At 43.5% G+C, this 23,258-nt stretch overlaps 1 protein-coding gene across 1 annotated transcript in view; it reads right to left on the bottom strand.

The window, feature by feature from the left end:
- The window catches only part of STAB2 (stabilin 2), a 137,008-nt gene that overhangs the window by 21,651 nt on the left and 92,099 nt on the right, over positions 1–23,258 (bottom strand). Inside the window, exons 42-57 of the mRNA XM_073323666.2 lie at positions 21,652–21,777; positions 20,020–20,093; positions 17,150–17,221; positions 14,477–14,596; positions 12,662–12,709; positions 11,331–11,414; positions 11,080–11,226; positions 10,516–10,656; positions 10,061–10,120; positions 9,313–9,489; positions 9,126–9,218; positions 7,534–7,680; positions 6,095–6,151; positions 4,840–4,963; positions 3,240–3,389; positions 959–1,063 (exon numbers count right to left, since the gene is read on the bottom strand). Of these exons, the coding sequence (XP_073179767.1) occupies positions 959–1,063; positions 3,240–3,389; positions 4,840–4,963; positions 6,095–6,151; positions 7,534–7,680; positions 9,126–9,218; positions 9,313–9,489; positions 10,061–10,120; positions 10,516–10,656; positions 11,080–11,226; positions 11,331–11,414; positions 12,662–12,709; positions 14,477–14,596; positions 17,150–17,221; positions 20,020–20,093; positions 21,652–21,777 (1,725 nt within the window). The remainder of the gene's footprint in view (positions 1–958; positions 1,064–3,239; positions 3,390–4,839; positions 4,964–6,094; positions 6,152–7,533; positions 7,681–9,125; positions 9,219–9,312; positions 9,490–10,060; positions 10,121–10,515; positions 10,657–11,079; positions 11,227–11,330; positions 11,415–12,661; positions 12,710–14,476; positions 14,597–17,149; positions 17,222–20,019; positions 20,094–21,651; positions 21,778–23,258) is intronic.

The following is a 23,258-nucleotide window of genomic DNA, read 5'->3' as shown; positions in this document are numbered from 1 at the left end:
CTTGAGTGTCTACACTTATTTGTAACCCTAGGTTAGGAATTGTTGAATCATGGGTCCCAAGCTGGGGCTCCAGAATCTACACACTTATTTGTAACCCTAGGTTAGGAATTGTTGAATCATGGGTCCCAAGCTGGGGCTCCAGAATCTACAGTGCATTATGTTGGCCTGAGTCAACCACCCATATCCCTGGCACCCCCCAAACTGTGGTTGCTCTAGCCCTTTTTTTGTGGTGCAGCATGGGAAAACTTGACTGTCCAGAGGACACAAAGAGTTAGAATCATAGAATATCAGGGTTGGAAGGGACCTCAGGAGGTCATCTAGTCCAACCCCCTGCTCAAAGCAGGACCAATCCCCAATTTTTGCCCCATACCCGTAAATGGCCCCCTCAAGGATTGAACTCGCAACCCTGGGTTTAGCAGGCCAAAGCTCAAACCACTGAGCTACCCCTCCCCCCAGTTGGCCCATGGGATATTTTTGGCAGACTCCCACAGCACTAGTCCAGCAGAGCTCCTCTACACTTCAGAGCAATAGGGTTTGACTCACGGTCAGATCCTTCACCTCCATGTGGGCCTGGGACTCTGGGTCTAAGCCCTGTGTTAGTGCAATTTGTGTGTAGATGGAATTGATCCTGAGTCAAGAACACCTTTGATACATTTTGCAGTCAGTCCTCAAGCAGGTTTACAGAGCTCCAACTTTAGAGGAATTGCAGAATTTTTTTGTGTGCCATGCAGATCATGGCATAGTGTAGCACAATATAGTTTTGTTTATAGCTTTCAATCCTCCTTGTACCAAAAGCAAAATACTCTCCTTCACCATTTATCCTGCACAAAGCAGGATTTCTGGTATTATTAACCCTGTCTTGCTATGTCCACCGCATTAAAACAACTGATTTGATTAAACTCGCTGGGAGCGCTGTAACCTATTGTTTTGCAACAGATTCTGATGAGAAGATACAGACCTAGTTTGGTTTCACAGAATCGACCAGTCCATCCAGTTTCACAGAAACATTGTCCTGATCCAGAGATTCCTTCATCACATTGTCCATGGGCCTTGCAGTTGCAGGCTGTAAAGGGAATGTAGAATCATAGAATATCAGGGTTGGAAGGGACCTCAGGAGGTCATCTAATCTAACCCCCTGCTCAAAGCTGCCCAATTTTTTCCCCAGATCCCTAATGGCCCCCTCAAGGATTACATTCACAATGCTGGGTTTAGCAGGCCAATGCTCAAACCACTGAGCTATCCCTCCCCCCAAAGGGGGCACCTGGATTTGAACAGGAAGAACCTCTTGATCTGCAGTCAAATGCTCTACCCCTGAGCTATACCCCCACCTGCTTGAAGATTGATGTAGATCAATGTAGATTGATCATAGACAGAATAGTAATTAGGAAAGGAAAATTCTTCCCTAGAGCAACGTCAGAAAACCACACAGGCCCATGGCAGGAAGGGGTTAGTGGTCTGTCTTAGAGACATAGGTGGAAACCAGGCTTAGCATGCAACAACTGTCAGTTATGTCAAACTTGGAGGGAGGGCTCTCTAGCCAGAGGGAATAAAGAGAGTTAACAAACTTTAACAAGCATGTTGAGTTGCTCTGTTAGAGAGATCTCAGATAGAGGATTTAAGGGGCGGGGGCTGAGCAGCCTGAAAGAGGAACCCTCTGAGCAGTCAGACCTGGGAAGCAGGCTCAGACTGGCCTTCATGTTGTCTGATTGTTCATTTGATTGTTAAAAAGGTCAAAGCTGGGATTTGCAGGGTAGGTTGACTTTGTCTTCAAGCAAGTGTAAAAGTTACCTGCTCACACATATTCTTACCCTCAAAAATATCTCAGCTGTTTTTCATGACTGACTAAAGGTGTCTGAATGGGGATGATTTTTTTTTATAGTAGGGGGATGTGCCTCTTCCCCCATGCCCTGAAACTTTAAGCACAAAGTATTTCTTCATTGAGTAGTAGAGCTTTCTTTGTGGATGTATCAAGCAATAGAGCTGGTCTCTCATGAAGAATCTTTATTATTGATAGTTCTTTATGTGTTTTGCTATTTAATGGAGTTTTGGTTCTGCTGACCCACCCCTTTGCCAGGAATGTTGTTTTTTGTATGTGGGAAAGTAATGGCATGGGATTTGGCTTACAAGCAGTTCTGATTCTATGGGTGAAATTCTGGGCTCATAGAAATCAGCGGCAAAACTTCCAGTGGAGCCAGGATTTCACACTTTGTCTTTTGATTTGTGAAGGGTTTAACCTAGTAAATTAATATTTGATTTATATAAACAAATGAGTTATGTATATTAAAAAAAAATATAGGGCCACAAGACCTTTTTGGCTTTTTGTTTAGTAAACATAAGAGTTTGAGGTTCAGATTGATAGTTTATATAGTGCCATAAACATACAAATTCCCATACAACAGATGTCAAATGGATAAACTTTGGGTAAGCATTGGAACTTTTGCATGCATAACCTAACCTTATGGGTTAGTGCTAGTTACTACAAAACTGTGTTGGATTGAAAACAGTAATTTACGGTGAAAGAGTTAATAGCCCATCTCTTCTGCTATCTTTAGTCTCTCAACTAAAGCCTTTATGCTGAGAATAATTTTTTTAATCTAGGATGAAATTTACCCCTGTGAGGATGCACAAGGCCAACGCACCTAGGATGTCCCACTTAAGCCCACAATTGAGGGATTATGTAGGAACTTCCATGGAGCATAGGCCTTCTGCTGGCCCTCTCCACAAATTAATTTCCCCTCCTGTGTTACTCTCTTTTTCATATGCTAAGTATAAAGTGTTGCCTTTAATAGCCATGAAACATCCTTCTGATTTCTTGTGTTTTATCAGTGTTTCCATTCTATTGTCTTGTCTGTTGCTGGGGTTGGGAGACAGCTATATTTTGATTAAACAGGACTGTAGATCAAGCAAGAAGTGAAGCCTCAACTTGCTTCATGTTACTGCAAAATGGAACTGTATAGTATAATTGATAGGAGGAGTGGGTGAAATTCACCCCAGTGTAGAAGGCCAACACAAGCCTATGTACCACTAAAGTCCCATGTAAACCCTACTCTGAGGTCTTGTGTTGGCTCTCTGCATGGTAGTGATCTTCAACCACTGTGCGGGCTATGGCAGCCACGTGTCAATTTTGAAATGGAAGAGCAAAGAATATACATTAAAATATTTTTTCTGCTTCAAAAATAAATATAGAAAAATAGTATATTTTAATCAGATATTAATTCAGAAATAAGGCTGAAACATACATGTACAATCAGAGCCATATCTTCCCGGCAAACACAGCTCACATGAAGTCCCATTGAAGCCACTGTTGCATTTACACTCTCCGGTTCCTGAGTATCCGTCGTTACATAAACCATGATTATTACACGGGGTCTCTGGCCCTCCTGGGCAGGCTAGGAAGGATAAAATGCAGTGAGTCAGTTCTGTTCAGCTCTGCCTTGTGTTTACAAGTTTGTTTTCTAAGAAAACTGGTTTTAGAAAATCTTTGAGCACAAAAATGTTAGTTCATAAAATGTGTTCCTAAATCCTTTAGGTGCTTTTGAAAATCCCCCCATACACACTTAGTGGACCACAGTGGATTCATACAACCTCATTTACTTGAAGGATGTAACCTGGAGCCCACTCATTTAGACTCTTGGCCCCCAGGACTGCAATCTGATCCACGTGGATGAACCCCTGAGCCCATGCAGAGCTCTGGTGAAGTCAAAGCCAACAACTGCTTGGATTAAAACACATGACATTTGGCAAGCATGTTGGTGTAGCTGAGTGAAGGTTGGGAAGTTAGTTAGATGATACAGAACCAGCCTTGGTAGTGATTCCCCACGGCTGTGGTTTTCAAAGTCAATACTTGTTAAAACTAACAGGGCCCCACAGCCCCATTAATGCTTAATGCTCTTTGAACTCATATCAGATACACGAAGGCTCATGTACTGGCTGTGAATTCTAGCACATGTGTTTAATGCATTTTGATGTCATTCCCCAGAATGGCACATGATATGGTCCTCACATCTTTTGTATTTTTTCAAATGGCTGAAATATGTCTCCATGCAATGTCACAACAAAACAATATTTACTCTTTATAACATTAATTTTACTCTTCTTTATCAACATGGAGTTTACAAATTGCTAACATAAAAAAGAACCTTTTTGAGCATATTTAAGTTATTATTTGGAGTGGAAAATAATAATGTTACTTATGCATGAATGAACTCTCACTGCAGTATTACCCTGTTTTACGAAGAGGGAACATAGACAGAGAGAGGTTATCCCTGGTCATAGAGCAAATCTCTGACAGAGCTGAGATTACATCTCAGCAGCTCCTGTTTCTTAGTCAGCACACTAGTATACTCAGTACACTAGACCATGAAGCCTGTCATGACTCATGCATAGTCATGATTGCAGGACTTTATTCAATATTCCTTTTAAACAATTAAATATAATTATAGAATCGCAGGACTGGAAGGGACCTCCTCGAGAGGTCATCTAGTCCAGTCCCCTGCACGCATGGCAGGACTAAGTATTATCTAGCCCATCCCTGACAGGTGTTTGTCTAACCTGCTCTTAAAAATCTCCAATCATGAATTGCTTTGTCACCTTGTGGTGTCAGGCAGCTATTCCCAGAGAGATTTGGGGGGGAGGGATAGCTCAGTGGTTTGAGCACTGGCCTGCTAAACCCAGGGTTGTGAGTTCAATCCTTGAGGGGGCCATTTAGGGATTTGGGGCAAAAATTGGGAATTGGTCCTGCTTTGAGCAGGGGGTTGGACTAGATGACCTCCTGAGGTCCCTTCCAACCCTGATATTCTATGATTCTATGATCTCAAAAGTTAATCAGAGCAATCCTACCTTGGCAGTCTCGCCCATAGTAGCTTTGACAGCACTTTGCAATCCAGACGACCATCGAACAATCCTGGCGACAGCCATCTAGGCTCCTGCCATAGAATTGGTATGTACACTTCTGAATCCCTCCCTAAACATTACACAGGGGGATAAAAACAAAGGTGATTGAATGTTCTGTGTATTTATTTTTAACTCAGTGTGTTTTTTTAATGCAGAGCTGATCAAATTGACAGCCCTGGAGATCAAAGTGATCCACCTACAGAAAAAGCAAAGCATGGGCAGTAGTGGTGCAAGCTTCCCTCACTATGCTTCAGCCCTGATGTGATGAGGCTAACTCTGAGGAAAGAGGTAGTTCAGGCTTCCTGCCCATTTAATCTATGGCCTTTCTTCTAGGACAGCCAACAGGTAGCAATAAAGGGGGAGGACACATCAGAAGAGAGCTGGCACCGCCTCATTCATTTCACATGAGCCATCAGATGGTAGTAACTTTTGGTCACTACTGCCTTAGACTGGATTTGAACCAGTCATCTAGAAGAGAAGGGCCCCATGGTCCAGAACCTCAGCTGGTGTATGCGGGCCCAGCTCCAATGAAATCAATTGCATTAGGGCTATTTACACCAACTGAGGATCTGGCCTGTAATGTTCAGACTAGGATAAATATTCAAGCCAGTTTTCTGGAGCTCTCATTGAAGATTCGGTAGATAGAAACAGGCAAACTTGAGAACAAAGAGTATGCCAGTCTAAACTTTCTTTTTAATTATTAAAATGTCTGTAGATAAATTTAGTGCTGGTAAATGTTTAAGGTTCCTACAGTAGCTAATGCCAGACAAAATGCTGACCATGCACTTTGACCCTGCCACTCTCCTCTAGCTTGTAGGTCCACTCTGCTCACTATAACACAACCTGCCACATGAACAGAAGCACCAAGTGAATTTTTGGTGTGCAGTATGTGCGAGGGTGAGACCACCAAACTCTCTGTCACTTCTGACCTAATAGGATTTGATCAGAATTCTTAATGGGGAAAGGCTGATGTGACAGGGCCTAATCCAGAACCCACAGAAGCCAATGGAAGCATTCACTGTGTATCAGATCTGTAACCCACTACTGACTCCAGGAGGACTGGGATTTTATTGTTCCATTTAAACAAGTGATTTCATTGCTCACAGCTCTACTGTTCTTTGAAAGTGTGTGTTATTTTAGTTTATTATTGTGCAGTGCACGGAAGCCTGTCGATTAGACTGCCTTAAAAAGCTACTATTACCTTTGGTTTAGTCGCTGTAGGGCATTTAGGGTTATTGTAACAGCCAACACAATCTCCCTGTTGTAGAAAGGGAAAAACATATTTAAAAATAAGAACAACAAAAAGCTGTTTGAAAGCACCAGAAAAGTGTCTACTTTTACATAGGCAGTTAAAATTAATGTCCAGAGAAGACTACTTTTAAAAACATCCAATTTCATTACTTGTATAAGTTATAGGAGCTTTCCAAAAGAGATAACAGAGGGGAAAAAGTAAAGGAAAATGACAACAAAACAGGTACATTAAGTCAATTTAACGAAATGAAAGAGAAATGAAATTTCACAGTAGAATAGTTCTGGAAGTGCAAATTTGCTATTAAGCTAAATAGGTAAGAGGGGGAGATGTATTTATCTATTTGTACATAGGCCTACACTGGCAAAAGTGACGATGGATTTGGGGTGTCTCCGATTTGGATGTCCAATTTGAGATGCTTTAAGACACCTGATTTCATAAAGTGCTGGGGACCCACCCTAAGCAAGCCACTTTAAGGTGACTCAAGCTGAGGACTCAAAACCACTAGTGGTTTTTTGGCCATATTGTTATTTCTCTTTAGAAACTGATATGGCCCTCATCAACATAGTAAATGAGCACCTTGTGAGTATGAGAGTTTCTAGATATAGATATTTATACAAAGAGCAGAAGCATCCACAGACATACCAGTTAAGCTAAAAATAAGCACTAACAATCCTCCTGCTTATAGGGATCACCATCTAGGGTCAGGAAAAAAATCCCCTTTGTGTTATGATAATACACATGTAGATGTATTATAATAGACTTTTACATGTTTCTGCGAAGGCAGACAGCATTAGCCAGTAATAGCATCATCCTCTTAGAGGTGGTAACTTTATTTGGCTCTCTCAACATGCATTATTCAAAAGGCTTCAAAGAGAATTAATTTTTGCACTCTGTTCATAGTCATATTTGTCCATAAAGGGTTTGTCTAGACTAGGAGAAGTGGCTGAAATTAGGTCAGGGTTAGCTAACATGTTTTAGCTAATCCCAGCCTAACGTTGCTCTTTTACTTACCGTAGTTGCAGGTGGACCTTAGTGTATCTTTTAGGCACCATACCTCACCTTTCTGAAGAAGTGGGTTTTTTACCCACGAAAGCTTATGCCCAAATAAATCTGTTAGTCTTTAAGGTGCCACTGGACTCCTTGTTGTTTTTGTGGATACAGATTAACACGGCTGCCCCCTGATACTTTATTTTAGTTAGTCAAGATCCACCCTAGGCTTCCCACCAGACAAACCCAAAGTAGCATTTAAACAGTTTCAGACCTGCAGCCAAATCCTGACTGCATTGGAATCAATGGGAGGTTTGCCATTGACTTCAGTGCGGCCAGGATTTGGCCTACATTTCACATTTCCCCAAGGGTCACAGAACTGAACTGAAGGACTGACTGACCGAGAAATCTGCAGTGATAAAATTGTCACATCGCCCGCCAAGGGTGGGGTCCATTAACATGCAGTCAATCCCGTAAGCGATGCCACCATCAAACTCCAGGTACCGCTGCACTATCCTACACCTCCTGTCATTCAGAAAGAGGTCACCCTGAGAGAGAGGCAAGAAGACAATCGCACAAAATAAGGAGTCTGCTTCACTGGATGCTTGGTTCAGTCCATGTGCAGTTCCTGTTCAGGAATTAGTAAGAATATAAATCTTCCTTTGAAGCCAGTTCTCTCTCTTACAAAGTAAAATTGCATATCATTTCCAGATGGGATAACAGCATTTCCCACTGGGCTTACGCATGCAAACCCCTGTCTCTAAGGTGGGGGTGACCCAGTTTGCCATGCCCCCCATGGTGCCAGAGGGAATGGTAGGCAGATGCCATCACCCATGAATCCCCTCCCCCACAAGAGTATGCAGTGTGCTCCTTCATAACAGTCATGGTGTCTCCTTATTCAGTGTATATTCACATAAGGCCAAATGTTCAGAAACACCTACCTGCAAAGTCAGTGCACCTGAGTGCAAACAGGTGCTCACACACACAAACCATGCAGTTTGCACAACAGATTTTGTACAGGTTTGTATCTAGGCCAGTGGTTCCCAGACTTGTTCTGCTGCTTGTTCAGGGAAAGCCCCTGGTGGGCCGGGCTGGTTTGTTTACCTGCCGCGTCCGCAGGTTCGGCTGATCGTGGCTCCCAGGGGCCGCGGTTTGCCGCTCCCAGGGGCCGCGGTTCGCCGCTCCCAGGGGCCGCAGTTCGCCGCTCCCAGGGGCCGCAGTTCGCCGCTCGAGGCCAAGGGGAGCTGCTGGAAGAGGTGCCCAGTACATCCCTTGGCCCACACCACTTCCCGCAGTCCCCATTGGCCTGGAGCGGCGAACCGCGGCCACTGGGAGCTGCGATTAGCCAAACCTGCAGACGCGGCAGGTAAACAAACCGTCCCATCCTGCCAAGGGCTTTCCCTGCACAAGCGGTGGAACTAGTTTGGGAACCACTGATCTAGGCAATAATAATTTGCAAGTCCTTAGTGCTAAAATGTAGCCCATACTGTACATCGTACACTTAGGGCTCTTCTCCCAGAGTCAACTTCACTTTGTGTGAGCTCATTTTATATTTTGATGTGTTACCTGCTAAGGCCTACATCCTCAAAGGTATTTAGGCACCTAACTCCCATTGAACTCAGCTACATTTGAGGATCTGGGCCTGAGGCATGGTGGTATTTCTCTTTTGAGGTATGTGCCAGCCAGTTATTTAGAGAGACTACTCCCTTATGATAAAGAAAATTATTCTTCAATAAGTCACTGTACCTGTAAGGCAAATCACAAACCTGTGGATCTGTTTTCTAAGCCTCTACTCTTGCACGGGGATATGCTAATGTGGACCACTATGCATATGTGGAGCACCATTAATTCCAGGGTTGTTAATACCTTAGGGAGGCTCTGCATAGGCATAGAGGGATTTGCATTATTGGTTCCCAATGTAGTATCAAGGCCTATGTTATTAAATAGTACATTCCATGAGGATTCCCAATGTGCTCGTATGTTAACCACTTACAATAGAGTTGTTGTTATCCCCACATTTTACACTGAGATCAGAACCTTGAAGGGTCTTCAGAGAATTGGAGCTGGGGAGCTCACAGGCTAAAATCTGTGAAAGAAATACACAGAGTGGGAAGATTTGGTGTTGGAGAACAGTTTTAGCAATGCTTCTTCTAAACAAATCAGGAATTGTTTGAAAGCACCTTAGCATCTCTGATGACATGGAATCTCAGATATTGCACCAGTTTGTCCTTGTTAGATTTTTTAAACAGGAAATCCTGCTGTTCCTTAGGCAGAGCTCTGAGAGCTTCATCAGTAGGCCAGAACAAGGTGACTGGTTTATGAAGAGGATCATTGATTACACTCATCAAACCGGCATTCTGCAACATAGAAAAAATGAGTGATTTTTTTTCTTACTGTAAAATTACACCCACTGTAAAGGATAAACTCTGAGAAACATGTACTGTAGCTAGGAGTGAATTGGCCCAGCAGCGAGGATGCTGAATAGATCATAGCCTTCCTAGTAAATGGCCTGTATTTTTGCCTTCCTGGGCACAAAGCAAAGATTTTAAAAAGTGGGTGTCTACATTTAGGTTTCTAAGTCTATTCTGAAGCTGATTTTCAAAAGTGCTGACCACCCAGCAACTCTTATTAGGGATCAGGCCACTTATTTACGTGCCTATCTCTGAGCTTAGGAGCCCATTTTTACAAATCCGGGCCAAAAAGTTTTAGCACACAGGGAGGGGATGGATCTTAGGGACCCATGAGTGCTCAGACCTGTCTGCCATTCTCCCATGTGGAAGGTGAGAGAACTGATTGCAGGGGCTCCTCCATAGCTTGTGGGGAGGGAGCCTGTGCCCCATTCCACACTGTACACAGGCCCATCACTCAGGCTGTGTGCCAATTTCACAAAACTGTGCCAAATGGTCATTGCCTCCTGGATTCTCTTACCTCTAGCAAGTTGCTGAACATGATGTATCCTTGTTTGGCTGCAACCATTTTAAGGCTTTCCTAGAAAGATAAGAATATTAAATGGGCTTACTTGTCTTGTCTGGGAAATAAATTGGATATAGATTTAGTAAGAAGGTATTTGGCATGTTTGATCTTGTACATCTACTTATTTACCACTAGCATATGACCAGTAACGTCGTCGATTAATTTGACCTTACTGTGAAATCAAAGCCACCTTAAAGGTCTTTACAAAGCAGAACATCTTTAATATAAATTTAATGTAGGAATGATTCTAAAGAATTTTAAATATACAACACTGTAAAACTATGCTAATCATTCAGTATAGGGGCTTTATAATGCCAATGCTTTGGTTGTAACTACTATGCCAAATGGTAATTGGCAAGAAACATTCCAGATTAGACTGTAGCAGAATGCTACAGGAATGAGGTACGTACCCGCTCAGTCCCCGATTGCCCCTTAGGGAATTCCTGCATGTGTTGTGGAAGTAGGATTTTATCTATGAGGTGTATCACACCATTTGTGCTGACAGTATCGCTGAATATAATCTTAGCCTTGGTATTCAGGTACACAGAATTCTGAAAAGGTAAACAAAAAAAGTGTTCTCTATGGAAATGTGCAGGAGGGAAATGCTGAGATGAAAACTCTTTACCATGAGAGGCCAACTCACTGCTTGCAATAGACTTGCAATAAATAGGGCTCCAGTTTTAGTAATTTAGGGCTTGATCCTGCAACCCTCAGTCACACAAGTAGTCCTACAAAAATCAATGGTGCTACTCATGTGAGTAAAAATTACTCACATGAGCAAGGACTGCAAGTCTGCACCCTTAGCGGGGCAAATAGAGAGGGTGGCAGTTGTGAAAGCAATCAGCAACAGACAATTCTTATTTTAAATACTATTTATTATTTTTAGGAGGAAAAGGAACATTCTGATTTTAAAAATGACAAATGAAAATGGTCAGTTTATTATTCTAACAATTTTACCTTGGCTATCTTGTTACCTGTGAGAAAGTGACCTGGATGGGGTCCCCCTGGAGTGAGGTTACATTAGTAATTGTTGTCAGGTCATTATAGAGAAGTCCGGCACAGCCCACCATATGGTACCTAAGGATCTGGGGCATCACTCCATTGACAATCCAGTCTTTAATCTAGGGCAGGAATTGGAGGAGTTCAAAGGCAAGGACAGAATAACATACAAATCCAAAAGCTCCCAGCTGACTCACCCAAAGTTCATTGCCTTTTTCTTACTTACTTTTGGTTCACTGTTAAATGCTTCTGTATTGGGTGCAAACACAGTGAAAGGACCAGAACCTGCAATATCTTTGAGAGCAAGGGCCTGGAAAGTTTAAAAGAACAAAGCAAAGATCATTCATTAATGCACATAGTTTCATACACTGGGCAGAATTAGACTGGATCCCATACAGGGAACCAGGCCCCTTACTGTAGGCAAGGCCTCTAGACTGACCTCTGTGGCTGCCCACAGCTCTGTTCCTTGCTGCCATCTGCCTCACATTGCATTCCCTTCTCCCATCCCACCACAAGTAATGTAAGAGTGAGGGAAACACTCTGTTGCTATGAGGAAGATGCCCTCCAAACTCCTTCAGTCTTACAGGATTTAAAGAGGTCTCTCTGCAAAATTTGCCTCACCATACTCTCCCCCAGCTTCCTCTGCTGCTACTTAAGGGCACAGAGCTCTCCTTCTGTCTCTCATGTGCTGCCTTCCTTTATAACAATGGACAAGTAGTGCTTGAAAGTAAGAGAGAAAGCTGTGCTCAGTAGCGATTAATATGGAAGCAGAAAGGTTACAAGCTTTGCAGGGAGAGTGGTTAAAACCTTTCATCTTGAAGGAACCCAAAGTGTTTTCATATTCACACACACATATATCTATATATATCTCCATATGCTTATGTACAATCTTATGGTTGGAAACCTACAGCCCATTGCTGTAGGTGTTGGACAAACATATAGCAAGAGAGAATCCCTGTACAGAAACACTTACAATCTAAAGGGTGGAGGAGAAACAAAGACACAGAAACTTTTCCAAGGACACAGAGCAGAACTGGGACTAGAACTCAGGTTTCCTGCCCTACCCATTGTTCCACACTGCCCCGCTACATATGCCTACACAAAGGAATCACCGTCCTCTGAAATGTGGTTAGAACTGCGGGAGGCACAGAGCAGCTGTTTAGAAGCACACAGCAACACACCGCCACATTTTAGAGAGGCGGTGAAAAATACCAGGTCAAATGCAATGGGAACTAGATCAACCGAATGTAGTTACCCACATCAGAATTTGGAGAAATGTGCCATGGGATCTCTGTCTGTGGATGGGAAGGGCTTCAGTTTTGGGTCTGATCTAAAGGGCACTGGTGCATAGTCCCTCCAGCCTCAAAGCCATTGTAGCAGTACTGACTCAGAGGGGAAAGTGCCACTTATTGAATAACGAGCACTATTACATGCAACAATCTAGGTTTCCTGTGGGTCTCCAACATAAGTAATAGTTGACCATCTCCAGTCCTGATTACCTTGTGAGATTAGGGCCAGAGATGTTGTGACACAAAAAACGTTCAAGAATTTTCTTACCTTGAGATGGAAATAAAAATGAGTAGTATTGGAATCCTTAAGAAGCTCCTGCAACCAAGAGTAAAAGCACTTTTATATTGAATTGTGTGAATTTAGAATTCAGAATTGTGTCTGAAGAATATTAATGAATGCCGCCCTCACGGAAGGAACATGCCTGGTACTAGAAAGGGAACTTTTTGGTCTAGATGATACAGTAATCGCCTGCATTGGTACAGCTTGTCAGCTGACCTCTCACTGTAGCTCTTATCTGGCTTGTGGTATGTGTTATCTTGCCAGTCTATCAGAAAGCAGTTGTCAGAATCGAAGAATAGCAGCATCCACGTTCCTTGCAGTGCCAGCTAGGTGTCAGGTCACTCCATTTCCTCATATTATAGTTCTAGTCTTATTATAGAGACCCAGAGAGACAAAACCAGGCCTTGATTGTCAATATTGAAGATTACAGCTTGTCACGGAACATGCATTTTGCTGCTGCTGCACAAAGTACATGGTATATTGAAAGTTATATACAGAAACCAAACTTTATAAAAGTGACTAGTGATTCTGGGAACCTCACCTGAGACATTTCAGAGAGGTCTGATTTTCAGAAGGCAGGTCAGAACACTCTCTGAAAATCTGGTCCCTTTAAGGTGTCTCAGGTTGGGCCCTCAAACACACTAGTCTTTTTTGAAAATCTTGTCCAGAGGTAACACTTATGGGACTAGGGAGATAAATTTCTATATGGTATTGAAGCGACCACATGAAAAATTCTGCATGTGGTTCTGGGCTTTATGCAACAGAACTTTGTTAAACTGGGGAAAACCCAAAAGGCAAGCAAAACTGCAAAAAGTTTTAGGAAGTATGACATATGAAGGAGAGGTTAAGAGAAATGAACACATAACCTAGAGAACCGACAACTAAGAGGAGACATAACCATTCCTCCATGTCTTTGGAGAAGTAATAAAAAGTAAGGGAGGGAATTATTCTTCAGGACATAATTCTTCAGTAATAAAAAGTAAGGGATGGACATCTTCAGGACAATCCTTGTTTAAAGGGTAATAATCAGGTAATCAGGGTAATAATAAACCCCCCTGGGCTAGGGGCTGAAGAGTTAATAGGATATAAACTCTGATGTCTTTCTGGCTATCAGAGGAAACCCTTTCCTCCCTTTCAGTTCTGGCCCTATCATCATTTGTGCAAGAAGGGAAAGAGCCAGCTGTGCACTCTCTGGGGTGCAGGTTCTGCCGTTCTGCCTGGCCTTCATATGGACTGTATGAAGGAGCAGAAGGCTCCTTGCGCCTCTTTCCCCTTCCACTGTTCATCCATGAAGGGCCAAGTGGAATCTGGCCCTTTCAGAAGCACCAAGAACCTGAAGCTCCTGGTCACTTCACTTGGAGTAGTAGGTGCTCAGCATTTCTGAAAACAAAGCCATCCTATGTGTCTCAGATTGGACACCCAAAGCCCAAGTATCCAAAATTAGTGGGCACTTTGGAAAATTTAGTCCTATATGATTTATACTGAAATTCATTGGCAAAAGAGAGACTAGAACTCATAAGTTCCTCAACCCTAGTCCCATGCTTATGCCACTGCTTCTTAACAAGCTATCTGATGTGCAGCACTATTGCTCTTTAAAAGGTGCCACTTCTCCGTTAGATAAACACATAAATTTACTTCAGCATTTGCAGTATTCCCTATAGCTACTGCAGGACATACCTAGGAAATACTTGGGTAGCTGTACCTATTTATCTATGCAAAACTGGTATGGTTTTAAGAGTCGCCACTGTTTTACATAACTCTCTGAAAAATATTCAATAACAGTGAACACACATAATGTTTTACCTGGTAGATGTTGCCTCGGCATTTAAATCCATCCCCAACATAATCAGGTTTGCAGGTGCAGGTCCTCTCTGTCAGCTCAGTGTCATTGCAGATTGCAGATTCACTGCAGCCACCGTTATTCTTGTAAGATTAGGAACATCAGACAAAATCAAATTAGTTGGCGTATTTGTGTTTACAAAATAATTTCAGCTCATTTGCTCAAACTTCCAACAGAGGGAAATAGTCTCTTTCTTATGAATAGTAAAAAAGCATTCAAGATTAATGTAAAGATAGTTATTGACACCTAAAGCAAAGCACACTGCCAGTTTCTTTAACACCCGCTTGCTAGCTCCTCAGTTCGGAGTGACGTAACTGGCTATTGTATACTGCTACCCAAAAGATTTCCATGCAGGCCTCATCATGGACTCCTGGGCTATGATTCTGAGCTGCACCTCTTAGGAGGTACATCCTGAGAGGGAAGGGAGCCAAAAGTGGCTCTGGGATTCTGGGTTGCAGAGGCTGCTCTAGTTTACTCCTTATGTGTCTGGTAGCCCAGAATAGCTGGAGCACAGAACTGCCACACGTGTCCTTCCTCCAACTCATTCCCGTCTCCCATAGGTCTCTTAATCTGGCTTTCCATCTCTTGGGAGCTCTCTTTGTCAGGGGAATTCCCCAGAGGGGAGATCTGGCTGTTCCCAGCCCTTGTTACACCCACTGAGCCAATTCAGAATTGGTGCCTACTTGATAATCAGATCTTCAGACTGAAAACCGGTTTACTTGTGGACAAGGGAAAACATCTCTTCACAACAAATCAGGGAATGCTGCCAAATGAGAAATGTAGCTCATTTTCTTTTCACACGCTCATTTCTAAAACTCTGATGCCAGGCACATGGGAGCCCACTTCCACTTTGTCTGACCTCCCACTCTCAGTGGTATTGGGGGGGGTCCTTCTTGAACTACCACCAGGGGTCTAGTCGGGATGGGCCCTACCATAGTTCTCACCCTATGTAGTGAGGTTTGGTTTTGTGTGCTGTTTATTTGGGTAGATCTAGCTGGATTGTTGGACAGGGAACTGAGTTTATTCAGAGCTCTCTGTGTAGCTTTGCCATGGAGCACTTGGCTATATTACAGTCAGATTAGCATGCTGCACAATGTTGACAAAAGGCAACCTTCTGTAAAAACATTCTTTTAATAGCATTGCAGCCAGTGAAGTGGAAGAGAAGCTGTCAGAATGAAGCTCACACAAAACCATATGCGGTAGCTCATAAATCTGAACAACATTCCCTCCCCTGACTTTTAATTTACATTTGTTCGCTATTCCATCTGGGCAATCTTTGGAAAAGAATCCAGTGACAGACTATTGCCAGGTCAAGGGATGATGACTACTTGTCACCATTCTCTGGAGATGAAAGATCAATGTGCACAGGACAGTGAAATGCATCAGCCATCCTTAGCCTGTGATCACAGGGAGGCAGCTTTTGAATGTTGAGGGCTTTTCATCTGAGACCAATGAGCAAGTGCTTGTATGCATCAGAGGGCTTGATCCTACACTCCATATTTGGTCTCAATGTGAACGGGAGTTTTGCCTGTGTCAGAAGTATGGGATTGGGCCCGTTGAGTAAAATTCAACCTTGTGCAGAGCGCCAGCACCAAGGTTAGGAGTCACATGGGAGCCAACTGGTGCCTAGAGCTTGTGCCAACTCTTTGCACATAATGAGTAGTTCCAAAGACAGAAGGTTTGGTTCTCCAAACCATCTGAGCACAGGGTTGTGGTTCCCTGATGACACATGCACAGGGAGAGTCCTAAATTACCTGAGGAAACTTACACCAGTGGAGGATCAAGCATAGTGGAGCTCTGCTCTACCATGCCCCTCTCATCTCCCTGTCCCCCTTCCACCCTGCTCCCAGAACACTCTCAACATGCCCTCTTCTCCCTCTTACACTTGAGGGATGCACCAGAGTTAACACCAGTGAAGAGTTCCACTGCATAGGGGGAATTCTCTACCTGCCGTCTCGCTACTTTACGGCCACATTGTGCCATTTTCAGGCCACTTAGCAGACTGGAGAATCTGGCCCATAATACATTATCCTGGGAGCAGATGAGCTGACAGGAATGGAGTTGTGAGATTTGATTTGTCATCTTGGAATGATCAATGAGACTGGCATCAGAGAAGAATTTTCACGTTATCATTGGAATTTGGCTATTTTATTTGGTCTTTCTTAGAAACTACATTCACTTCTAAAACCTTAGAAGTTTGTAGGTACTTCAGAAACTGTGAGTAATTTATAGAATGGATTTTTAAATTTTAACTAATTCCAGCAACACTGAAAAATCTGTTCAGAAATAATGAAAATTACTCCTTGCCTTTAACCACAAAAAAACAGTATCTCCCCCAGGATTTGATTTAAGTTTTTTTTTTAAAAAATCTTGAGCACAGCCTAAAAACTAGACTGTTCCATATTTGGGGCCAATTCAGTAAAACATCTAAGCATAAGCTTAAAGTTTAGCACATGGTTAAGTGCTGTTAGCTATATCTTAAGCATATGCTTACATGCTTTCCTGAATCAGGTCCAGATGGGCTATTCTACACATTTCTAAGCTAGTCTTGCATGCAGACCAAACTAAAAGCATATTGGTATTATATAAAAAAAAATTTATGATGAGAATATAGTTTCCTGTAAAATGATACTCACCGATAAACACAGATTGATGTATGTGCATGTTTTACCATCTCCTGAATATCCTTTCAAACAATTACACACGGCCTACCAGGGGAAGAAAGGATCCATATTAACACAGAAACATATGGAACTTGGCTGTGTAGTACCTTTTGATTTTATTTATTTTTATTGGCTATACTGATCTGCATGGTAAAATGAGGAGAGAAAAGAACTCAAAATCCCATTTTATCTTAACATCCATTCTGTAATTTACCATTTTTCACGCTACAAGCGCATCATCTCTTTAGGGCAGATCCTCAGCTGATGCAAGGTGTCATAGCTCCATGATCCTTTCTCGCTTCTCCTCTGCAACTGAGGGCATCAGAAATACCCTCTCTTTATCTCACCTCTGACAGTGTAGCTCATTTCAGATACCAGCTGAAAACACAACTCATCTCCCCATCCTTTTAGCTGTATTATTTAAATCATTAAAGAAGGTGACCATGTTTTCAGAATAAAGAACCAGGACACTTTTGTGGGGACATTTTTGGGGTGGTGAAATACTCCCACAAAAGTACTTTAACAAATGTGTCCTTGTGTCGCTACTGCCAGCATCTTACTCAGCAGCGTCATGTGCATGTTTCAGTGTAGTTACCCTGGGCTTATGCTTTTTGATACCCACAATTATCACACAGCTGGAAGGTTATCACGGCTAAAGGAAATTACTTATTTTCTCTTTAAAGGTCAGACTTCAAGCATGACAAGGTGGGGGAGGTAGTATCTTTTATTGGACCAGCTCCTGTTGGTCAGAGAGACAAGCTTTTGATCTACTCAGAGTTCTGCTTCAGGTCTTCTTCAGGACCTGAGGAAGAGCTCTGGGTAGCTCGAAAGCTTGTCTCTTTCACCAACAGGAGTTGGTCGAAGAAAACATATTACCTCCTCCACCTTGTCTCTCTCATATCTTGGGACCGACATGGCTACAACTACACTGCACGCTTTATGCATGTCATTTGAGAATCTAGGGCCATTTAACTACACTATTCTGATGCTGGCATTACTCTGCAGTTATTCTTTTGGAGGTAGCTGGTGCATCAGAAAGCAAAAGTACCAAGCAATCGCAGTGTAATGACAAGATATTCAGTGTATCTGCATTCTAAAATACATTGATAAATCTCCAGGCTCTTTGGGGAAGGACAAGCAATTCAGGCATGTAGTTAGCCCTCTAGTTACAGGAGTTTGTAGAAATTATATGAATAAAAAATAGTACTTCCTAGGGGTCAGTGGTGAGCCTTCCTGCACATCTGTACAGGGGAGAAAGGCAGTGTAAGGAGCCCCTTTGGGGAGGCTACCAGCATTGCCAGTGATTGTGAAGGTTAGAGGGCAGCCACTGCTGGGTGGTTACATCCCCTCCTGTACAGGTGGGCAGAGCTTTGGCACCATGCTCCCCTCACCCAACGTGCCATCCCGTACATGAGAGCTGAGGCTGGGCCTGTCCACATGGCTCCTGACCGGAGCTGGATATTTGGCCCAGCTACCCGTCTGTCCTGGTGGAGGGATAGGCAGGCCAGATCTGAGTGGTACTGCAACACTGTGTGCTACTTGGTCCCCCACCTCCACCTTTGCAGTTCTCCTGACATTTCTGGGCACTGGGCATCCTCATCCTCTGGGGAGGAGAGAAGCAGGGGTCACTGGGAACTCCCAGTCCCCATGAGGGTGGGAGGGTTGGATCCAGGCTTTTGGTGCTTCCTGTGGAAGTGGAGACACAGAAGGGGATAGGGGTCTGGTCTGGAGCTCCCAGAATTGTCTGGCGTCTGGTGGCAATGGTGCTTTCCAGTCTGGCTGGCTCTTTGGGGAAGAGCTTGGAGTTAGGTGCGGGGTGGGGAGACCACAGGGCTGGGTGCAGGGGGAGAGCTTGGATTTGGGGGGCAGGGCAATGTGGGGAGGGAAGTGGGGGGCTGAGTGTGGGTCAGCAGGCAGGGACTGTGTGTTGAGCCGGATGCAGCGGGGAGAGCTCAGAGCCGGGGTGGGGCAATGTAAGGGGAAGAGCGCAGGGCTGGGAGTGGATGGCAGGAGGACAGTGTGTGTAGAGCTGGGTGCAGTGGGGAGAGCATGGATCTAGGTGCAAAGGCCAGGGAGGGAGAACTCTGGGCTCCCTCCTTAGGAAAATTCTGGTTGCACCCCTGGCTGAGGCAAAGGGGAAGTAATCTGTGTCAGCCAAAGGATGCAGATTTCTCCAAGAGGGGAGTTAAGGGGAAGCAGGAACCAGATTGTTATTTCCAGTCACTGTCTTTTTCTTGCCCTGCTCCCAGGGAAGCACAGCTATGCAGGCTGGATTGTAGAACTACCGTCCAACCCATAGCGATAACAGTGAAGTATGAAAGTAGAAGGGTAGTAATAAATACTTCAGTTATAGCTAAACTTCTAGTCATGTGAAAGCAGTGGTAATTGCTGGTGTAAAACTTATTGCACATTCATTGCAGAGTTAACACAGCACTTGTTTTTATCTGCTTATGCATGAATCTGTTATACACTGGGAGCAGAGCTGGTTGGAAAGTGGAGATTTTTCTGCAGAAAATTTTTACAGAAATTAAAAGAATTTCATTTTCAGCCCCGCCCCCAAGTTTTCAGCTAAAAACTTTGAAAAAATGAAAAAATAGGGTCAAAAAACAAAACAAAAAAATGGTTTTGGCCAACATTTTTCAGGTTTTTGGTTTCTAAGGAAAAATTGAAAAATGGTGAGGAAGGCAAACACTTCCCACAAATGTCGTTTAGTTGAAAACCCAATTTTCTGTCCAAAAAGAAGAAAAGAACAGAGAAAAAAAGTTCAGTTGGAAATTTTTCAGCCAGCCCTAGCTCAGAGTGACCACACTCGGCCTTTTTAACTGTGATGACACATAACTTACCTCATTGGGTCCAGTCTGAGTGCATTCCGCATTTCTATCACATCCACCGTTGTTCTCTAAGCAAGGGTTGATTTCTTTATAAAACAAAAACAATTGGAGAAAACTCAGTGATTTACAAATTCTCACTTCACTGATTAGCTAAAGTAACATGTACTAGGAATGCAGGCTTGTGACAAATGCATAGGTGCCGACTCCGTGGGTGCTTCGGGGCTGGAGCACCCACAGGAAAAAAATGGTGGGTGCTGAGCATCCACCGGCAGCCCCACTGTCAACGCCTCTCCCTCCCCCCAGTGCCGCCTGCCTGCTGGCGGGCCCTGCCGATCAGCACCTCCCCCGTCCAGTGCCTACTGCCTGCCATGATCAGCTGTTTCATGGCATGCAGGAGGCTCTGGGGAGGATGAGGGGAGAAGAGAGGGCACAGTGCGCTTGGGGGAGGGGGCAGAACTGGGTGGGGAAGAGGCAGGGCAGGAAGAGGCGGGGTCGGGGTGGGAAGAAGCAGGGTGGGGGAAGGAGTGGAATAGGGGTGGGGCCTGGGTGGAGCTGGGGGGAGCACCCCCTCACAGATTAGAAACTCAGCACCTATGGACAAATGTGATTCATTTAGACTGATTCTCATTGCTACCTAATGCCCTCCTTGTAAGTATCTTTCATCTTTCTCAGCAAGAGCTGGAAACATGCAGACAATATTGCTTTTAGAATGGTTCACAATGAAGTTTAATACAGTAAAGCCTTGTCTACATGTAAAAAGATGGAGTGCTTCAGTGTAGACACTCCCTGTGGTGATGGGAGGGTTCTCCCGTCAGTGTCGGAAGGACTCCAGCTCCCTGATAGGTGGTAGCTATGTTGACAGGAGAATTCTCCTGTCGACATAGCGCTGTCTACAGCAGGTGTTAGGTCGGTTTAACTACATCTCTCAGGATTGTGGATTTTTCACACCCCTGAGCGATGTAGTTATAGTGACCTAATTTCCTAGTGTAGACCAGGTGCAAGTCTTTTATTTTTTCCTTGGATGGGTATAAGGCCTAAGGCCTGATCCAAAGCGTCCATTGAAATCGGTGGGAGTCTTTGACTTCAGTGGGCTTTGCATCAGCCCTTTCAAGCAGGTTTCAGAGTAGCAGCCGTGTTAGTCTGTATTCGCAAAAAGAAAAGGAGGACTTGTGGCACCTTAGAGACTAACCAATTTATTTGAGCATAAGCTTTCATGAGCTACAGCTCACTTCATAGGAATGCATCCGATGAAGTGAGCTGTAGCTCACGAAAGCTTATGCTCAAATAAATTTGTTAGTCTCTAAGGTGCCAAAAGTACTCCTTTCAAGCAGTGACCTGAATGTTAGGACTCTTGGATCCAAAGGGCAATTCACTGTTATGATTTCATAGGATTTGTTTTGTTCTGGAGATACTTGAATTTTGAATTTCCTTTTAAAGTGTCTTATAGTTTGTCCCAAGGTAAGGAAGTGTGTGTGTTTGTGTGTGTGTGTGTGTGTGTGTGTGTAGAGAAATATATCTTTGGGGATCCATCTCATACACAGTGGACACCATGCAGTATTGACATACACAGTACGTACATTGTGGAGACATCACTGTACCACTTCCCTGTCTTATGACAAGTGTCCTGATCTAGTGATCACTTACCAAGGCAGACTATTCCATCTCCAGTGTATCCAGCTGTACAAACACATACTCTGTTTCCTGGAGTAGTTCTTCTACACTCTGCTTTGACAGAACAGCCACCATTGCTGGTCTCGCATGCGTCAATAACTGTATAATGGGAAACAAAAAATAAAATAATTATGCTTAATTTTGTATTGGCAGATTAACTAATCTCTGTCATTTCTCCAAAGGTAAAGGAATTTAGTGATATTTCCTAGACAAACTCTGATTGAAGAGTCCGTAGATGTAATTAGAATCTTACACGTATTTCTTGTAAACTGCAATAGGAAAAGGGAAAAGTGCATTTCTAATGTGGAAAATAAGAAGTCAGCTGTGATTGGTTCTCCATAAGTTCCCATCGTCCAATGCTGCCTAGTCTTAACGATGAATAGTGAAGAGAGGGCCCTCCACGTGTTTCATGGGATTATACAGATCCTTCCAACTTTTCCTTAGTTTGGAAAAGTTTACACCTCATGTGATGGGATGTAAACCCTGCGCTGGCACTGAAAAGGAAAGGGAGCCTGAGAGTGCTAGTCACATCACTTGCATGTGTTAAAGGACTTTGGCCCTGGGAGTTGTTAGACTCTTAAATGTGTCTTGGCTGGAGCTTGAGGACATAAGGGTCTCAATACTTCTAGGTTCTGCAGAACTTTGGCTATTCAGATAGAAATTCTTGCCTTTTTCTCAGTTCTCCCAGATTTTGAGCTGTGCTGGGTAGTGCAAAGGTGGGTAGGGAATCATCTGGTCCCCTGTGCAAATTAGAGCAGTGTAACAACTGCTTTAATTTACACACTGCTACTCATGACGTCAATGAGCTGTTCCAGTAGCTAGAATAACTAGACCACAGTGGACTGGCAATTTGGCCCATAACCCCCTTTTTCTCAGGAAAGTCCCTACACCAGGGCCCAAGAGTAAGTGGAATAGAACCTTAGGCTGGTTCTATGCCACCCTAGTTGCTCCCTACATATGGGGAATTTCCCAGTAACAGATTAAACTGGTTTTCTGGCTGATTTGTGCTGCTAGGGTGTTGCAAAGCAGGGGCTAGAATCTGGCGTCAGGACAGTGCTATCCAACATGGTTAGACAAATACTCCATTGTTCCAAAGGGCATTATTTTAATCAGATAAAGATTAAGGAATTAATTACACACACTACAGAAGGAAACAGTCTGTTTCATAAATCTGGATTTTCCACGCTTTCAAAAGAACACCTGGTATTAATGGCAATTGCCCCTTTCTTAGGTTATCCACAGAGCTGTTTTAGTTAATCACCACAAATTTACATCAATTCAGAATTCAGAAAATGGACAAAACCACAGGACTAGCTAGAAGTGCTACTGTACCTCCAATCAGCCTATGTTCATTAAACTGGGTCAGAAAAAAAGAACAGACCGAATCCTGGTTTCCCTACTCCAGAACTACCACAGCTCCAGGTGTGCACAATATGTTCCCTCTTCCCCGTTCTTTCCCCTTAACACAATATACTGTATCTAAGGGATTTCTAGTCCTTTGTTTTTTTGAATCTGCACCTGTTGCAGTCCATTCATTTTGAACAAACTGGCAGCAAGTCCTCTTTTCATTTCCTGTGGGG

The sequence above is a fragment of the Lepidochelys kempii genome, chromosome 1, assembly GCF_965140285.1.
Source record: "Lepidochelys kempii isolate rLepKem1 chromosome 1, rLepKem1.hap1, whole genome shotgun sequence".
Taxonomy (NCBI): domain Eukaryota; kingdom Metazoa; phylum Chordata; order Testudines; family Cheloniidae; genus Lepidochelys; species Lepidochelys kempii.
The sequence above is the reverse complement of the archived record's forward strand: the minus strand, read 5'-3'. Positions and strand labels throughout refer to the sequence as shown.